General features: G+C 36.8%; 1 protein-coding gene across 2 annotated transcripts; it reads left to right on the top strand.

Annotated features, from left to right (window-relative positions):
• Positions 1 to 202: 202 nt before the first annotated feature.
• On the top strand, positions 203 to 15049 carry LOC114285321 (derlin-1). Of its 2 annotated transcripts, none has more exons than XM_028228372.2 (7): positions 203 to 838; positions 2739 to 2874; positions 5111 to 5184; positions 5348 to 5441; positions 13041 to 13169; positions 13281 to 13441; positions 14564 to 15049. In XM_028228372.2, exons 1-7 carry the CDS (start codon positions 822 to 824, stop codon positions 14673 to 14675), a joined length of 723 nt encoding a protein of 240 aa, XP_028084173.2. In that variant the 5' UTR covers positions 203 to 821; the 3' UTR covers positions 14676 to 15049. The 2 variants fall into 2 exon arrangements, with proteins under 2 accessions (XP_028084173.2, XP_082759041.1); XM_082902915.1 differs by having other exon boundaries at positions 492 to 838; positions 14430 to 15049.
• The last annotated feature ends 6059 nt before the right edge of the window (positions 15050 to 21108 follow it).

Consider the following 21108-nt stretch of genomic DNA (forward strand, 5'->3'; position numbering starts at 1 on the left):
TAGAATTAGTATCCCCCCCAAAAAAAAGACCTATTCTCTCTCCCACTTTCAATCGCTTCTAACCAAACACGAGAAAAGGCCTCATTTCCCCCTTTCGTTCCTCCCTTCTTCATGAGTACCCCAAACATTGTGTTAAAAAGCTATTTAATACATTAAAATATATTCCTATATTTGATGATAGTGGTGATAGTAGAAGACAAGTAAAGATTGAGGTGGAGGTGGTGGCAAGGTGGGGCAACTGAGAATGAGAGTAGTGGTGGTGGTATGGTGAGCTTAGTAAAATTTTAATTCAGAAAATATTTTCTGTTTTTTAAGAGAAAAATATTTTTTATTTAAATAAACTTATTTTTTATTTAAAATAAAAAATATTTTCTATTAATTTTTATATTTTATTATACCACATATTAAAAAATATGAAAAATATTTTCTTCCAACGCGTAATGCAATCTTGCCAAATTGCAAATTCCTCCCCCACAAACATTAGCCCATCCGAAGATATTATGGCCCCTGGAAAACTTGGCCCATCGAAAAATGATCAAAAAATGTTTCGCACGTGTCAGACCCAAAAACTGATTGACACGTGCGTAGAGAGAAGAACGTGTACGATAGCGAAGGTTCTGGTGAGGAGGGGTGAGAAGTGAGATTCGCTTGCTTCACATCGAATCGAAACACAGCTTCACGTCCGTTTCTAAAAAACAAACAAACGAACAATTGAATATTGAGAGAGCTTTAAACCTCTCTACTTATCTTTCTCATCAAGCAATTGTTTCTCAAAATCACGACCATTAGATCTCAAAACCTTCACTTGAGCTTCCACAACAATGTCTTCCCCTGCAGAGTAATTTCTTCTCTCTCTCTCTCTCTCTCTCTCTCTCTCTCTATATATATATATATATATATGTATATGTCTGTGTATGCATGTGTGTGTATGTATGTGTTTATGCAATGATCTATGTGATATTCATTCCACTTCAATTGATTTTTGTCATACATGGTTTGTGAGTTCATGAAGATGTGACTTGTGCCAATTTGTGTTGCTTTTGCTTCAATACAAGCTTCGCTATGCTGATTCGTGATATGAGTGTTTTCAGTGCTCTGGATTAATAGAACTGCGAGCTATATTTCGTTGTTTTTTTGTTTAGTTTGATGGATTTTGAGGTCTGTCAACAACTTGTGATTTTAGGAATAGGGATTTCACTTTCTAGGGTTTTTTGTTTCCCCCCTCTCTGATCTGGATTCTAGATCGAGTCTTACAAATTCACAAACTTGTTTCCACCCTCTAGAAAGGTCCAGAAGGTGGGTTGTTGGGCAAAATTTTTTATGTCAACTGTTCTAAATAAGAAATGGTTAATTTCACTTTTTATTCCCTAAACTATAGGTTTTTTTTTTTTTTTTCCCCCTAACGCATCAATTTCATCTATTTAATCGATTCTAATTTTAGCTAATGTGGTCCAATTGGAGACCGTTGTCCAAATTAGTAACAGTTGAAGTCCAATTTGATGAGGAAAAATATCATTTCGAAATTTGAAATTAAATTATATAACCAACCACTCATTTTTCTTGCTGTTTTGCAATGAGGGGTGGAGAAGAATATTAATGTTTGGTTGTGTTATACAGTCCGGGTAGAACTCAACCCAAAAGTTAGTTATTAAGGTGAAGGGCCCTTACACTTTTATATTTCACATTACTTTAGTACCCAATGATGTGGGACTTCATTTCACTGGTTGTATAGCATAAGTTGTCTAATATAGTGTGAGTAAGAAGATGAGTGTTTGGTTGTATGATTTAGATTGTTCAAATTGTAAAATTACTTTTTAATCTTGCACAGCCTAGGACAATGCCTAGCTTACATGCCTTGATTACTGATAATTTGAGCTTTTAGCCTTGTCTATCTAGAGAGTGGGATTTGCTTGATTTCAGAAAGATGCTTACACAAGTACATTAGTAAATGTTCTTAATTTCAGTGGCGAATTGGAAGGGTTTATAGTGAGAATACAATTTTATTTAGAGAAGAAACTCATTACACTTTACATGTTTCACTAAGAGACTACTTTTACGCTATGTTTAGTTGGGAGATTTAGAGAGGGATTTGGAAAAGAAAAGGGGAAAGTTGTGTGAAACTAGATGAAATGTAGGTATATTTTATTCACATTTCACCTATTTTTTCTGTTTCCCTTTTCAAATTCCTTCCCAAATCTCCCAACCAAACACATCATTGATCTAACAAATCCAAGGACACAGCCTAACCCAGTGCTGTGATTCTTAGTAGCTTTTTTTCTTGCTTCATATATTGTGCATTATTTTCTCTGTCTCCGTCCACCTAGAGTGTCGGAGTTACTTGAATACAGAAAGATGTTTTGTGTAAGTTCATAATACATATATGCGTCTGTGGTTGAGAGAGAGTTTGTTCATGTGTGCGCACACATACATGTAATAAATTCTTAGTATACCTACATAGATGCTTTGTTTTTCTATTTCAAAAAGTCTTTGCATTAAGTGATTTGACCATGCTACTTTGGGTGGAGCTGTAACAATTTTGTTGTTGCTTTATCTTCTGTATTTCCTATGGAACATGTGAAAGGCCCAAGTAATGGGTTTTTATTTTTTTATTCCATAATCTATTTACTTATATGTATTCTATGTTCTATGAATGATGAAGCACTTAACATTGTTTCCTTGACTTCTTTTCACCATTTCCAATCATTACTGTTTCTATTTTCTTTTTCTTTTTTTTTCAGATTCTACAATTCGCTTCCGCCTGTAAGCAAGACTTATGGGACCCTGTGTTTGCTCTTCACTACTGCATTTCAGTTTGGACTGTATAATCCTAAACATATTGCATTGTTTTATCCGCTAGTGTTCTCACGGTTTGAGGTATGTACTCCATCTCGGTGATTTATGAATTTCTAATCAAATATAGTTAGGGGAAGTATCCAACTTGATGATTGCAATTTAAAAAGTTCTGGCTTTTATAATTCAGTACTTAATGCCACAGCTGGTTTACTGTTGGATTTGAGCAAACACAAAACATGTGCCCTTTTCACATTATCTCCTTTCCCTTAGGTCTTCAAGGTTGGAAAAAGGCTCATCTGAGGTCACTACTCTTTCCATCAAAACAATAAACTAACCCTGTTATTTGAGAGAGGGTTGCTAAAATCCAATCTAGGCTTGACAATCCCTTAATTTACTCAGCTGCGGACTTCTTTTTATTAGATAATGTTTGTTCTTGACCTAAATTAACTAATGTTAGGTAAACCTTCCTTTTCATTGACATAGCCCTAAATAGTTGCTTTTGTGATACATTTTAAGTTTAAAACTGTTATTTGGTTTTGACTTGAGAACCTGGGGATTCAACATATTGTTCTTCATGCATGATGGCCACTGAATAATCAGTTACCAAAACTAGTGTGCTCTGCATGAACAACCTTTTTAGATAATGTTTGCTAGCTGAAATTGTAATGCTCAAACTTCAAAGCCGTTAATAAATTAAATCAACCTCAAATTTACAATTTCAAATAACTCATAACCTCAAATATACAAATCGCCTCCAAAAATAATTACACAAATGTCTCCAAAATATAATTTATACAAATCTCCAAAAATAATATATCGTGGTGGACCCAAAATATCTAACTCAAGAAATCCTTTAAGTGCTTCAACTCCACTCACCGCTAAATTGCACCACATCTAAAAAATCAATTAACTCAGGCAGTATACAATACGACAGGAATAACAATGATTGGATAGAGAATAAATTAATAGGGATCTAACGATTTATGACATGGCACAAATGATTCGATTCGAATTAGCAAGTAATTTACTAAATTGCACAAACAAATAAACTCACATATGATAACTTGTTCATAACCAAATACTCGGTCCTATTCAATACATGACCAGTGAGCGGCCTTATCACCTCACCCAAGCACAACCGCTTATCCAAGCATATTGGTGCAAGCTATTGGTAGGATTCACTTGATCCATGTACAGAACATTTTCACGTCATTTAGCCAAACAAATCAACATTATCAACACAAGATAACTTCACAGAATTTAGCAAATGACCAGAGTAATCAAACTTATCAATATAGAATGATTTCACAAAATTTATCAGATGACTAGAATAATCAAGAGTAATACAAATTGCAGCTAATTAAAATAAAATAAAAAAATTTGCAAAGATATTTAGAGGAAATATATTATTTACCACCCAGTTACCTCAAAATAATCTCCATCGTCGCAAGCACTTTAATCATTTGAAAGTTCTCCATAAATCTTCAAATGTACCAGATTAAAATTCTAAGGTATAAAGTATGTAAAGTTGGACAAAATGTACAACTCTCCTCTTAAATAAAATTAATAGCCCTCACTCTAAACACTCCAAAACTAAACTCAAGGTTTTTGCTAACAAAAGAATGGAGAGAGAGAAGCAAAAGATGGAGAAATGAGGAGAATGAAATAATGGACTCAACTTTGCTCAATTTATAATGAAGAAAACTTGGGGGTAAAGCAAAAAAAGAAATTAAAAAAAAAAATTAAAAGAAAGGACATGCAAATGGGGAAGGGATATGGCATTATCAAATCAATATTATGAAGGCATGGCAACCCATTTGGGTCTGCCGGCCATTGAAGGTATTTTTTTTTCTTTGTTTTCTTGGTGAGGATGAAAGATAAGAAAAAAAAAAAATTGTATTCAAAAAGAGATGGACAATAATGAGGTCGAAATAAAATGGATGAAACAAATATAAGAAAATAAGTTGGGTTCTCATCTAAAAATCTCACCACCAAAACTACTATAATAAATCACCAATACTTCTCACTAAAATATTAATACCTCAAAAAAATACGGATTTCATAGAAATTCTATCTATTTCCATACTTCTATCTCTGACAATGAACCACAATTCCCTGGATGCATTGAACAAACTCCCGATCCTCCATATTACCTTTGTTCGGCCATAGATATTAACTTAGGCTGTACTGATTTCTGGGATATGGATTTTGTAGTATCCCCTTTGAAGTTTGATTATTGGGCTCAAACCTCAATCTTGTTTTTTTCTTTCCATTTGTCATCAGATTTTTTCAGTAACTACTTCACTTTCATTTCTAGGTATGGAGGCTGATTACCAACTTCTTTTTCCTCGGAAAATTTTCCATCAATTTTGGAATCCGCCTTTTAATGATGTAAGTATTCCATAAAAGTTCATTCAGTTCTTGAAATGTTTGTTTTATCACCACAACTCCATGCTTTGACCCATTCGAATACCATGAGATCAATTCTAAGCGACTAATGGCTGATGAGCTTTTGAAGTGCTAATAATCTTGTTATTGCTTCTTGATGCTATAGAGCAAGATATGGAGTCCAATTGGAGAATGGACCATTTCAAAGGCGTACGGCAGATTTCTTATGGATGATGATATTTGGAGCCTTCACATTATTGGTGAGTGGGATTATCATTTTCTTTTTGTTTGGTTTTGTGATATTGTGATTGTAAGTAAACCTTTTCTTACATCTCTCCTGAGAGCTTGATATCATTGTTTAGTTGATTCACTAATTACTTAAGCTTTGAGGATAGTTGGTATTACTTAGAAAATATGAAGAAGAAGAACTCCGAAAATATGAGGAAGAAGGAATATATTTCTGTTATATTCAAAACTTCTTATCTTACAAGACCAAATGACACTCCTTATATAGGAGATATTACAAACATCATCATAACCCATTATATGCCACTTACATATTATATATTACCACTATCTACCACTATCATATTATATACATGCCACTATCTACCACCAACACCACTATCATATTCTATACATGCCACTATCTACAACCAACACCACTATCATATTCTATACACACCACTATCTACCACCAACACCACTATCATATTCTATACATGCCACTATCTACCACCAACACCACTATCATATTACATGCATGAACACAATTTCCAGCACTCCCCCTCAAGCTGGTTTGAAGATATCTTCCATAGCCAGCTTGCTAGTCAGCTTATCAAATTGCTTCTTGTGTAGTCCCTTCGTTAGCACATCAGCTAATTGTTCACCTGTTGGAAGGTAGGTCATACAGATTATGCCAGCATTGATTTTCTCCTTGATGAAATGTTTATCCACTTCTATATGTTTTGTGCGATCATGTAGAACTGGATTATGAGCTATAGATATAGCTGCTTTGTTGTCACAATAGACCTTCATAGGTGTCGGGTGAGAAAGCTTTAATTCTTCAAGAATTCTTTTAATCCACATTACTTCACAGATTCCATGGGCAACAGCTCTGAACTCTGCTTCTGCACTACTTCTAGCTACCACATTCTGTTTTTTACTCCGCCATGTAACTAGGTTCCCACCTACAAAGGAACAGTATCCGGATGTTGATCTCCTGTCTGTAACACTTCCTGCCCAGTCTGCATCTGTGTATACTTCAACTTGAAGATGTCCATGTTTCTTGAATAGTAAGCCTCTCCCTGGAGTTCCTTTCAAATATCTTAAGATCTTATAAACGGCCTCAAAGTGCTCTGCCCCTGGTGAGTGCATGAACTGACTTACCATGCTGACTGCAAAGGCAATATCAGGCCGCGTATGAGACAAGTAAATCAATTTCCCTACAAGTTGCTGATATTGTTCTCTCTCTTTGACTTCTTCAGCCTTAGCAGCTTGTAACTTCAAGTTAGGCTCGATCGGAGTCTCCGCCATCTTACAACCAAGCATACCTGTTTCTCCAAGGAGATCAAGAACATATTTTCTCTGATTAACGAATATACCTTCCTTGGATCTTGCAAATTCCATTCCGAGGAAATACTTGAGGGCTCCCAGATCCTTAATGTGAAATTCTTTTGCGAGTTTCTCTTTGAGGGCTGCTAACTCTGCTTCATCATTACCAGTTAAAATGATGTCATCAACATAAACAATCAAAATTGCAATTTTACTGTTTTTTGAATGTTTATAAAATATTGTGTGATCTGCTTGACTCTGCGAGAAGCCACAACTGATAACTGCCTTCCCAAAGCGTTCAAACCACGCTCTTGGTGATTGTTTGAGTCCGTATAATGACTTGTTCAATCTGCATACTCTGTCACTTCCAAGTCTCTGCTCAAATCCCGGCGGTAGGCTCATGAACACCTCCTCTTCAAGATCACCATTGAGAAATGCATTTTTAATGTCAAGTTGATGTAGAGGCCAATCTGAATTTACTGCAAGAGATAACAGTACTCTGATGGAATTTATTTTAGCAACAGGAGCAAACGTCTCCTGATAGTCGATCCCATAAGTTTGAGTGAAGCCTTTAGCTACCAGTCTCGCCTTGTATCTCTCAACGCTTCCATCTGCGTTACATTTTATCGTAAACACCCATTTACACCCAACTGTTTTCTTGTCTTTGGGTAGATCAACTATCTCCCAAGTACCACTTCTCCTTAAAGCATTCATCTCCTCCATGACTGCTAATTTCCAATTCGGATCATCCAATGCTTCCTGTATATTCCTTGGAACAAACAAGTGTGAAATCCTAGATGTGAAAGCTCTATGGTTTTTAGACAGTCTTTGATAGGAGAGGTAATTTGCAATAGGATGTTTAATGCAATTTCGGACACCTTTCCTAATTGCTATAGGTACATCAAGGTCGGAAATAGAAGGAATAGGATTACCTAAAATTTCGATGCCAGAACTCGGGTGGACATTCGGGTCATTAGGATGGACATTCGGGTCATTATTCCTCAGATGAAATCGCTTCCTAGTATAAACCTGAAGCTCAGGATTTAGATCATTTTGTAGTACTTCTCCCCCTAAACAAGAATCTTCTTGACTAGGCACCATAGAACTTGGTTCTCCTAAGTGATCATTATCAGACAGATGTGGTTTTTGTGTAGGATAAATGACATTGGGGAGCGGGATAGAAATATCCCAAAAACGGTCTTCTACTCCACTTGTCTCCCCCTGAAGAGAAGTGTTGGGGAAATAGGATTTTGTTTCCACAAATGACACATCCATACTCACATGAAATTTCTTGTTTTGAGGATCGAAGCACTTATACCCCTTTTTGTTTGAGGAATAACCCAAAAAAACACATTTTATAGCACGGGGGTCAAGTTTTGAACGAAATTGACTGGGAACATGAACATAGGCAGTGCATCCAAAAACTTTGGCGGGTAAATCAGAAAACAACCTCGTGTCAGGAAAAAAAGTTTTGAGACAATCAAAAGGTGTTTTGTATGTTAACACCTTTGTAGACATCCTGTTTATCAAATAAGAGGCTGTTAAAATTGCTTCACCCCATAAATATTTAGGAACATGCATGTAAAACATTATAGCACGTGCTACTTCAAGTAGATGTTTATTTTTTCGTTCTGCAATGCCATTTTGTTGAGGGGTATCCCGACATGTAGATTGATGAAAAATTCCCTTTTTTTCCAAAAACTCACCCAACTGCTCATTGAAATATTCTGTTCCATTATCAGAATGTAAAATACCAATTTTGGTTTGAAATTGGTTTTCAATCATATTGTAAAAATTTGTGAATAAATTTTTCACGTCAGATTTTTTATTCATCAAATAAATCCAACATAAGCGGGTATGGTCATCAATAAATGTAACAAACCATCTTTTACCAGAAAGAGTAGTGATTTTAGAAGGGCCCCAAACATCACTATGAATCAAATAAAAAGGTTTTGAAGCCTGGTAAGGTTTTGGCAAATAAGTAGAGCGATGAAATTTTGCAAAAATGCAACTTTCACAATGAAAAGAAGAACAATCAATCCCTTTAAATAATTCTGGAAATAAATGTTTCAGATAAAGAAAACTAGGATGTCCTAGCCTATAGTGCCATAGCATTATTTTTTCTCGAACAGAGATTGAACTAGTACTATTAAAGCTCTGAGCTTTTTTATTACTAACAGGTACTTCATCAAAGTAGTAAAGACCTTCAAGCATCCTAGCACGCCCAATCATCATCCCCGAGTTCTGGTCCTGAAATTCACAATGGGATTCAAAAAATGTAACACGACAATTAGAATCCTTAGATAGTTTACTGACAGACAAAAGGTTACAGGCTAAGTTGGGGACGTGAAGAACAGCATTGAGATTAATTTTCTCAGATAGTTTAATAAATCCTTTTCCTGCAATAGGTGAAAAACTACCATCGGCTATTCTGATTTTGTCATGACCAGAACAAGGGAAATAGGTACTAAATAAATGGGAAAAACTAGTCATGTGATCGGAGGCACCGGAATCTATGATCCACGGAGAGAAGTTTAGGCAAGAGAAGGCTTTAGGATTTCTACCTGTTTGTGCCAACAAAACACTAGGAGTACCGGATGAGGAGTTGGATTTTATCAGCTTTAAGAGTTGATCAATCTGCTGTTTGTTGAAGGGACCTGAATCGGCTTCATTAGCGGTAGGAAAGCCACGATTTTTCTCTCCTTGTTTGCTGCTTTTCCAGTTGACAGGTTTGCCATGGATCTTCCAACACGTTTCGCGTGTATGGCGAGGCTTGTTGCAAAAATCACACCAGACCCGTGGCTTATCATCAAACCTGCGCTGGTAATTTGCAGCCTTGTTGGCCGCAGCATCGCTAATTAAAGCAGAAATTTCAATTGATTCACCAGTACCTTTTTTCTTAAGCATGACGCTCCTTCGGCTCTCTTCCCTTCTGACTTCGGCAAATACTTCGCCAATGGATGGGAGAGGAGGTCTGCCAATAATTCTTCCTCGCACTTCATCGAACTCAATGTTGAGGCCGGCAAGAAACTTGTAAATACGGCTGTCTTCCACAGTTTTCTTGTGGTGGTTGCAGTCGTCAACCGATTTCCATTCGTATGTGTTGAAGATGTCAAGATCCTGCCACAACCTTTTCAACGAATTGAAATATTTGGTGACGGAATCATCTCCTTGACGAATCTCTCCCAACTTCAAAGTTAATTCGAAAACTTGAGATTGATTTCCTAGGTCAGAATACATCTGACTAACATTATCCCACAATTCTTGTGCAGTAGTATAGCACATGTAATTAGAGCTTATATCCTCCTCCATGGAATTGACCAACCATGTCATAACCATGGAGTTTTCAGCGTCCCAACTGTCGAACAGCGGATCATTAACAGCAGGAGCCTTCTTGTCACCAGTGATGTAACCGATCTTTCCTTGCCCACGGATATACATCCGGACAGATTGTGACCAGCGGAGAAAATTATCACCATTTAGGCGAATGGTGGTGATTTGGACAGAGTGAGAGTTGGACGTTTTCACCGGAATGGCAGCGGCAGGGGTTGAAGTGGTTCCGGACGTGACTTCCGACATGGCTATGACGGTTTTAGGGCTGCTGTGTTTTTTGTTGCTCTGATACCAACTTAGAAAATATGAAGAAGAAGAACTCCGAAAATATGAGGAAGAAGGAATATATTTCTGTTATATTCAAAACTTCTTATCTTACAAGACCAAATGACACTCCTTATATAGGAGATATTACAAACATCATCATAACCCATTATATGCCACTTACATATTATATATTACCACTATCTACCACTATCATATTATATACATGCCACTATCTACCACCAACACCACTATCATATTCTATACATGCCACTATCTACAACCAACACCACTATCATATTCTATACACACCACTATCTACCACCAACACCACTATCATATTCTATACATGCCACTATCTACCACCAACACCACTATCATATTACATGCATGAACACAATTTCCAGCAGTATTAGAACATGGTATTAGAACTTCGCTTTGGGAGTTCTTAGGTTCAAGCCTCTCTGCGTGTATTTGTCTTCCACCAATTATGCTTTGTGTGAAATCAGTTTTGTTTCTATGTGCCGCTTTTCTGTTTGTCCATCATTTCACACCCAATTGGGGTTGCATGCTCTGTTATCAGAATCTTACGATTCGCGATTCGATTCACGATTCGATTCATAATTTTTGCAAAATCGATACGAATCTATAGGTGAATCTCTCTGTTATCAAAATCTTACGATTCGCGATTCGATTCGCGATTCGATTCGAATTTTTTACAAAATCGATACGAATCTATAGGTGAATCTATTTTGGAAGTAAATCTCTAATGAATCGCACGATTTCACAATCGATTCACGATTCAATTCACTTTTTACGATTCATTTAATTTTTTAAATTATTGTGTCTGATATATTTTCAACTATTTCTTTCTCCATATTTTTAGTGAAAATGACATAATACAAGTTCTAATAGTGTTTAATACCAAAATAATCAACATATATACATAATTTGTTATTATTTTAGTGATCATGAAGTTTTCAATAAAATCCAATCAGATTCAGTCAGACCCAACATATTTTTAACATTTCTTCTCATTTTTTTCCCCTTTGAAAAATCATACTATATCTTCTAAAGATGTTTAAGATTAAAGTTACACTATGAATTATTTATTGCTATTTTATTAAATTGAATATAATTGAATATTACATATGTGAGGTCAGTTATATCTTTGAAAATGTTTTAGTTACTTAGAAAAGTATGTATGCTTATTGTCCAAATATCAATATCGTTGTTAATTATTGTTATTTTAGAAATTGATAATTTGTTTATTTGGTTATTATTTTTATTAAGAATGGTTGATAAGAAATATCTAAAAAGAAAAAAAGTATGATGGTGATCTTACATAAGAATTTTGTTAGCTTTTTACCTATTAAAATACGTGATTATCATTCAAAATAACATTTTTATTGATTTAAGTCTAAATATTTCATATTCACAAGATATATTTAACATCTAAATGTGTAAATATATATTTTTAAGTAATTTTTAAAAAGTGACCGAATCTTTACGATTCACGATTCGATTCGATTCACGATTCGGTACAAGGTCATTTCGATTTACGATACGAATCTCGATTTGACAACTATGGTTGCATGTGAGGGAGGGTAAAAGTCCAAAGTGAAAGAACATAAGTGGGAGAACAAAGTGTTTTTGCAGCAGAAGAATACCTCCTACTATGTTGTTTAAGCCTTGAAACTGTAAATCAAACTCAGAGATATCTGTAATCACTATCTCACAAAACTGTATGGAGATGTTTCACTGGCTTTTTATATAGATAAGCTTGGACCCATATTTCTGATTGTAACATCCAATACCTTCCTACCATTATGGAAGTTGTAACATCCCATGAACCCACTACATTGGGTAAATAAATGGGTAGTTCACGTCAGTTATTTACATTTTTGTTGACTCAAATAAAATATCTATAATAATTATTTGTAATATAATTAACAAAAACAATGTGCCATGTGGGTCACTTTATGTTTCTAAAGAGATGTGGCTTACACAAAGCTCATGTGATCTAGACTCTTCAGGAGTGCATTAATCTGCAAGAAAAAGTTTGTGATCTATTTTCTTCCTTTCTATTGGGATTTCCCATTCACAAGTCCTTTCCAACGAATGATGAAGTATTAGTTACAGCTGAGGTACATCAATAAATTTTTTATTTTTTTATAATTTATAGTTTGAGATTCAACTTACAAATTAAAGTTCAATATCAAAACTAAAAAAAAAAATCATAGTTCAACAATACCAATACCAATACCAATACCAAAGCAAAGTCCATAAACTATTTTAATGCCATTAAATAGGAGAAATTACAAAACAGTTTCATTCCAAAAGGATTTGCATTTTCAAATTATTTAGAACTTTCTAATAAATTAAATGTATCTCCACCAATGTCCCATAGCTTGGTGTACCCCGATGTGCCCATCCCGTACCCACAGAGTACCCAACTACCAAAGAATGTATAAAAACGTACCCAGTATACTTCAAGTATCCAGTACGCATGCAGCTCCATCGGTACGTGTACCAATAATCAATACGAGTACAACAACATTTTGAGAGTACCTGTGCTTCATAGATATCTACTCAGCTTTCATTCTCCTATTTTTCTCTCAGTGATTTATTGGATGGCTTAATACATTTTTTTTTTTTTTTTTTTTTTTTTTTCTTTTCCTTTTGTTTATCTTCATTCATATGTTCAGGCATTATCTGCCATCCCCTGGTTCTGGTCACCCTTTTTAGGAGTGTCTCTGGTCTTCATGCTTCTTTACGTCTGGAGTAGAGAATTCCCGAATGCCAATATCAACATTTATGGTCTTGTGTCTCTCAAGGTATACTGATTCTGTATATTAATTGCTTGTAAAAACACAGGCTCTCTCTCTCTCTCCCTCTCTCTCTCTCTAAATTGTTGACATGCCGAATTAAAATCTTCAAACTTGCAGGCATTTTATTTACCTTGGGCAATGCTTGCTTTGGATGTTATTTTTGGCTCAGAACTTATGCCAGATCTGTTGGGAATCATTGCCGGGCATCTGTATTACTTCCTGACTGTGTTGCATCCACTTGCTAGTGGGAAAAACATACTGAAGACTCCAAAGTGGGTGTATCCTTTTGATCTCTCTCTGGTTCAACATAATTTCTTATTGCATAGTTTGTTTTTAATTTTTTTGGAGGGGTTTACAGTGCAACTTGTGCGGACCCAATCCCAGCAACGCAAGTCAGCTCGTAAAATTCTAGGGTTTGAGCAATATAATTTCAAATTTGGTCAGCACTTAGACTTAGGGTTGGTTTGGGGTGTCCTAAAAAAGTACACTTTTTGTCTTTTTATGAAAAGATGTGCAGAAAAGTAGAGAGGTGATGTGATGGAAAAAAGATAAAAAGATAAAAAGATGAATTATATAGGTTATGCCAAACAAACCCTTAAATTTTTAAACCCAAATTAAATTTGGACAGTGGTCTAGGTAGGAACTCTCACAACCCGAATTTTGTTAATATATAAAATTTATATAATAAATATGAAATATTATAAAGGGCCATGTTAACGTGTGCCGTTATCGCATATGATTAAGAGGCTTAAAAAGATGGTATATTTTTTCTTGCGCTTACTTTCATACAGCTTTTATACATAATGTACAATCTTTTTAAGTCTCTTAACATGTACACTTGGGGTATTAACAAAATTCTATTATAAAATAATGATTATTATTCTCTTATTTTATTTTATTTTCAGAAAGTGCGAAACATTAGTTTAGGACAATCGGAATTAATTTTTTTTGTATTTGAATTTGGGTAGCCCTACTTTAGCCCGAATTCTTTGATATAGACTCAACCTCGGATTTGGAACGCAAGTTCAGACAGAGGTCGGTCTCTTGGGCTTGGGCAAATCTCTCTATGGTTGAGCTTGGATAGACTCTCAGCCCAATCAAACCGGCCCAAGTTGCAGCCCTAGATGTGGGGGGGGGGGGGGGGGGGGGGGTGGGGGGGGGGGGGGGGGGTGGGGGGGAGGATTTTGTCAATGCAATTCCATCTGTTACCAGTGCCATACTCCCTGGAAGTTAGTTTTGCTGCAAATTTTCTTTAACTTTGCGTAGACATAAACTTGTCACAAAGTGGGGGGGGGGGGGGGGGGGGGGGGGGGTGATTTTGTCAATGCAATTCCATCTGTTACCAGTGCCATACTCCCTGGAAGTTAGTTTCGCTGCAAATTTTCTTTAACTTTGCGTAGACATAAACTTGTCACAAAGTGGGGGATTGGAGCTCCAGCAAATATTCAGGCACAGCCAGACAGGACCACCGGAGTGACTTTCAGAGGGAGATCCTATCGACTCGGGCGATGATGATGATGATGTCACTCTTCCCTCACTCTTTTACAGGAATGGGACATTTGTTGTTATATCTCAAATTTCAACCTGACATTTCCCAGAGAAGGCCATTAACAAGAGCCAAATTATAATGATGGTGGCACAGAAGATTATTTCTCACTTGTGAATACTGACAGTAGGCAAGCACACCAGATTTTCTTTGTTAATTTTCAGCATAATGTGTATATGATGAATTTGAATCATGGATTGGGAGTAAGCTACTGATACTTTTTTTGGTTTTTTTAAAGGCTTTGAATGAGTGCTTAGCTTAGCTTGACTGGGGGAAAAACATATGACCTAAAGCCTTAACAGGCATCAAAGAAACAAGTACAAGAATCTTAATTGTGTCATGGACTCTGGTAGCTCCTGAATTTAAATTATCCCAGCCCAAATTGGTGTCAAGCCCTCGAATAGGCTCAACACCAACATACAAAAATTATGGAGTGTGTCATGGACTAGAGTGCGGTAGTCCAATGACACACGATCATATAGCCATTTTGTTTTCTTTTCTAAATGGTTTTATGTCCTTCGTTATTTAGTAGCGTTAGGGACGTGTCATTCTCATAACGCCATATGGCCCGGATTGTTTTCAAAATTGAATAGTTAGATTGGATCAGTAAATATTATGTTTGTTTTAGAAAATTGTTATGAGACTAACTTTGTTTGTTTTCTTCCATAGTTTATGAGATTGGATTGCTAATCATGTGGGCCTCACAAGAAACATGGATTGGGAGGTGAAATGACTATTTTGTCTCTCATTTTACAAAAATAACAAGTCGCCTTTTACATAATGATTAATTTTACATATTTTTATATATTTAATTTTAATCAATTATTATTATCATGTTACTACACAAAATAAACATAATCTATTGTACATCTCTAACTTAATACTACTATGTTAGTAACATTCTCATTCAATCTTACCCTGCTAATAATGCAAAAAAAGGGGGACTTAAGTCTTATAGGACTATGAAATCCCTCCGAGGGGACTAATAATCTCATCGGAGATTTAGGTTTGGTAATGTAATCCAATCTCGAGAATTGGAGGTGTAATGACCTTATTGCTCCTATTTTACAAAAATAATAGACACTTTTACACTTCATTTGGATCGTGACGTGAGGTGAGAAAAGAAATGATTGTAGTTTTTCACCTACGTGAGAAGAAAAAAAATTATTATGATTTTTCACCATTATGTTTAGATGAATAAAAGAAAAGAGAATGTGATTTCTCACTTATCTTGTTTAAATATAGTAAATAAGAAAAAAGAAAGGAAAGTGCTGTATTTCATTTTATCAAAATAATTTTCCATATTAATAAGCTATGTTTTTCATCAGGGTAGTGTTGGTATTTTAAAAAAATTTCATTAAACTCAATTTCTTTCTCACCAAATATCACAACTTTTAGTGAGAAATAAAACATAGGTTTGGTGAGAATCATTCTTATTATTTCTCACCATCATTTTTCATTTACGTAGCCATCTAAACAAGAGAAAGGGTTTCATATTCTCACATTTTCTTGTCTAATCTCATCAAACTCTTCCATCCAAACATATTGTTAATATAATGAGAACTTCTATATAATTTCATAAATTTAATCTCAATCAACTAATACCATCTCACTAGTACATAAACAAACACAATTTATACCATACTAGTATAAAAACAAATACAATTTATCTCATCTCTAACTTAATACCATCATATTAATTGTTAAATAAATTGATAGGGAGAGAATAAATTGTATGTATTATGATTGATGTATTAAGTGTTCTATATTACAAATGGTGAGGGGCTCCTTATATAGGAGAAAATACAATCCTTACAGACAATGGACAATGATGGCTCATGATGGAAAGTGAAGCACTAGCACCTAAAGGCACCGAAAGGGAGGCTCACTATCTACTAATATATTATATACTCTAACAGCCCCCCTCAAACTCAAGGAGGATAGGTACAAACCGACTTGAGTTTGGAAAGGAACGAAACGTGAAAATAAACTAATACATAAATAAAAAAGGATAGTAGACACTGCATGGTCGTGTCAGACCGTTGGTGAAGACACGGTATGGTCGTGTCGGACCATGGTAGCAGGACAGTTTACGGGGTCATGCCGGACCGATGCAGAAGCTGACCGGAATCAATGTCGGGACAGTGTATGGGGTCATGCCGGACCGTTGGAGAAGCTAACCGGAATCAATGTCGGGACAGTTTATGGGGTCATGTCGGACCGTTGTAGAATACACTGGATGATGGTGTATATAGGCTGCCCAAATATATATACATGGATATATATCGAGCCCTCAAAAGTCGCACCCTCAAAAGGCGCGTCCAATACCTCAAAAGATGTGCCCGACACTGTGGCGTCGAGCGACGTGCGATGCCCGTGTCTGCCTTGGCTTGCGCTCCCGTTTTGTCGTCTGGCGTCAAGTGGCGCGCGATGCGCGTATCTGCCCTGGCTATTTAAACCAAGGTTAAGGCGGAGGCTGTGCAAACCAGTCTGAAACCTCTGAACATTTGCATTCTGAAACACTCTGTAAACACTTTGTAACCAACCCTTCTCTGAAACACTCAGCAACCCATAACATGGCCTCTTCTTCCCGTCCAGCTACCCAGAACATGGCCTCCTCTTCCCGTGGGCTGTTCACTCTCTTTCCCGACCTCAACGAGTCCACAAGAGAGATAACTGGTGCGGTTGCCCTAGAACCCCAACCAAGCGCCTCTAGTTTTGCTCCGTTGAACTTTCCGATGCGGTCTGTGGAGCAAAAAATGGCAGTGCAAACTGATATTGAGGCCAATCAGTATACATTGAAGTCATGTGTGGAGACGATGACGGCAGTCACAAACTTGTCGCATTGGCTACAGAGTAGGACAAATGAGGTGCAGCAGTTAAACGCCCAACTGGCTCTGCTCCAACGCATGTATAAGGATGCGCGAGCAGAGATAAGTGTGCTAAAGGCGGAAAATAAGGAGCTGAAGCAGAAGGCCACCGTGATGTTCCGATTTGGAGGTCCGCCATATGCTGTAGTGGAGGAGCAGGGGGGAGTGAACGTGCTCGGCGGTGTGGGAAACAGGGAGGCAGCACCGGCAAGGGCCGCCCAGGACATAGGCAAGAAGAAGAGACCGGCGGCAGAGTAGAGAAGAAAAAATCCGGCCTGTGGATATGGTGGTTGTGGTTTTGGTTGTTGTTGTTGTTTTTTTTTTTTTTTGTGATGTAAAATTGTGATCGGGGTGGATCCCCTGATATGAATAAAGCAAATATGTTGTGCAAACCCGGATGGTAGGAAGGACATGCAGAAAAAAGGGGTGAGAATGTGTGATTTGTTTTTTTTTTTTTTTTTGGTTGTTGTTGTTGTTTGGTTGTTTTTAATAAAATATATAAATTATTGGTGGAATGAAACGAGTTGGATGTGAATGGTTTTTTTTTTTTTTTTTTTTTTTTTTGAAAGAAGGAAGATAAAATAAAATAAATAAAAGGTATAGTGGGATCAGACGGCGTGGTGTAAAGTGGATGAAAAGAAAAAAAAAATGAAGATTGGTTTAAAAATAAAAAGGAGTATGGGTTTGTGCAAAAGGTGGGGGATGATGGGGTAAAATAAAATAAAAGAAAATGATGATGGGATTTCAGAGAAAGAGAATGTAGGTTGGGGGTAGTGCCCCTGCAAAAGAGATATGGTTGGGTCACATAGGTGAGTGGTGGTAAAGGAAGTAAAAGAAAAAATAAAAAAAAAATAAGAGAAGAAAAGTAAAATGGGGTTGGTGATGTCGAGAGAGAGAGAGAGAAGAGAGAGATGGGTTTGTGTTGCTCTGTGGTCATGCATGGTGACCGAGAGAGAGTTGATGAATGCATGGTTTGATCAGGCCTCCCATGGCTGGAGAGGAGTGAGACTGAAACCGGCGGAGCGGACACCACAGGAGGTGTGGCCGGAGATGGACCTCCAACGACGGCGCCTGGAGGCCACGGGCTGTGAGCAAGCAGCGGTACAGTGGCGGAGCTTTGTTGGAGAAAAAACAAGCTGGGTTTTGCCCCAGAAAAGAGAGTTGCCGAGAGAAAGCAGACCGTCTTGAGAGAGCGAGCAGCTGCTGCCCTCACTTCATGGTTGTGAACTTCTCTTTACTAGTGTTGCCCCTCAACGGAAATGTAACCATGAGAGAGAGAGAGAGAAGTTCACACAAGGTCGACGAAGACGATGAAGAAGACGACGTCGTTTCGGTCAGCGAAGGAGAGCCCAGTGACCAAACTCGTGAACCGGTTCTTAGCCGCTTGCTTCTTGCCTTGGTCTGAACCGGAGTCGTGAAACATGACTTGGCCAGGACTGCAGTTTCCAACGGTTCAGACCGGTTTCCGGTGGTTTTGTCAGGTAATTTTCCGGCTAGAGAATATTCGGAGAAGGAATCTTCCACGAAATGAGAAAGCCATTCGAGGTCTGCCAAATCATCCGCTGGAACGCTGAGTTCGCTGCGAAAATCGTCGGTGACAGAAAAAGTACTAGTTTTCAAGACGGAGGCGGTGGCCATAGCAGCGGCGGTCTCGCCGGCGAGGTCCGACCTGGGGTTGTTCAAGATGGAATTTCTGATCTTGAAGGTGAAGTTCTGCCATGGAATTTGTTAGAAACTACTGTAGCGCAGCAACAACAAGATCAAGAGCAAGAAGAATAATTTGTGGCAGCGGAGTGAAGGTATGGGTAGAGGTCTGGCGGGCGGCCAAGGCAAGGCTGCCGCCCGCCGGTGAAGCAGAATTACTAGCTTCTCAACCTTGCTCTGATACCATGTTAAATAAATTGATAGGGAGAGAATAAATTGTATGTATTATGATTGATGTATTAAGTGTTCTATATTACAAATGGTGAGGGGCTCCTTATATAGGAGAAAATACAATCCTTACAGACAATGGACAATGATGGCTCATGATGGAAAGTGAAGCACTAGCACCTAAAGGCACCGAAAGGGAGGCTCACTATCTACTAATATATTATATACTCTAACATTAATAGTCCACTTGCTCAATTCCACCATACTAACAATTCAATTCAATCTAATCCGACAAATAAACGTAACTTGTAACTTCTCTCATGCCACTACTATATTTTTGTAATTTGGATTAAAGATTGTCTTGTTAGTATATAGAGTTGTTATTCTTCAAGGGATTGTTTGGGATAAGTTATGTACTACTCATAGTTTTTTCATGTTGAAAATTTATGCAAAGTGTTTGGTATAGGAAAAATAATTTTTATAAACTGAACAGTTAATTATTGAAAGAAGGTTAGAAGTGTTTTTAATTTTTATTTTCTAATTGTTAGTTTTTAAGAATTGCACCAAACATGTCCACGTATATAGACATTCAAAGTACTCTCATTTTAGGAACTTCTAATTCTTAATTTTTTTAATTCACCTATCGTTATATTACAATTAATTTCTCCTTAACCTTCCGTACCACACCTACCCTAGCAAATTGAGATTCTTTATAATAATCCTAACATGTAATAATTTTGCAATGTTAGTTTAGGGGCCCAAATATAATCATTAGATGATTTAAGCATGATTTAATCTTATAAAGATTGTGTTTAGGACCTATAAACTAGTATTGCAAAATTATATAAGTTAAAATTAGTGTAGAGAATCTCAATCCCACCCTAGCCACCATCTCCTCCACTTCCAACTACTACCACCACCACCGTCAATCACTACTACCACCTCCTACTCCACCTTTGGCTAACACCCAATCATCTCATTCTCCGGTTTGTTTCTCCAAAAAAACGTTCTCTCGATTGCAACTGCTATTACTCATTCTTTGAAATCCTAACGACCACCGCAAAGATAAATGCATATATGTAAGTGAGAAAAAATTTAATCGAAAAAACAAGAAAGAGGAAAGGAAAAGAAAGGAGAGAGGTGAGGTGGGGCGGGGCGGGGTGGGGTGGTGCGGTAATAAGGAGGTGGTGGCAAGTTAAGGATGAGTGAGTGGTGGCATATGAATAGGCAAACATTTTTTATGTTTTTATTTTTATAATTTTATCTTTCATCATATTTTGTAGGGTAAAGTACCAATAAATCTTAAAATATGATCTTATGAACTGTTTAGTCATTTTTTCCTTATGAATCCAAATGTCACATTAAAGTAGAAATTATATTAAAGGTTAGTCACTTATACATTTGAGTTTAATTTTTGAAGGATAAATGTGGATTTCTCCATTTGAGCAATCTGCACCATAGAGATTTTGGATTTTCCCTCATTTTAAAACAAATCTCACATTACAAATAAGAATGTAACACTCTAATATAACACATTAAAAAATTCCTTAATATATTTTTTCTAAACGTAACACTCCAATATAATACACTCTATTGTAACCCACACAAAAAACTTCTTAATGTATTTTTTCCAAACGTAACACTCTAATAAATGTAA

The sequence above is a fragment of the Camellia sinensis genome, chromosome 13 (assembly GCF_055761805.1).
Source record: "Camellia sinensis isolate YWXY chromosome 13, ASM5576180v1, whole genome shotgun sequence".
NCBI classification, from domain to species: domain Eukaryota; kingdom Viridiplantae; phylum Streptophyta; class Magnoliopsida; order Ericales; family Theaceae; genus Camellia; species Camellia sinensis.

Bases quoted from the DNA above. Each gene is read 5' to 3' on its own strand.
- LOC114285321 (XM_082902915.1), top strand. The intron at 13,170-13,280 runs GTATACTGATTC...TCAAACTTGCAG, and splicing joins ATGGTCTTGTGTCTCTCAAG to GCATTTTATTTACCTTGGGC. The intron at 13,442-14,429 runs GTATCCTTTTGA...AACTTTGCGTAG, and splicing joins CTGAAGACTCCAAAGTGGGT to ACATAAACTTGTCACAAAGT.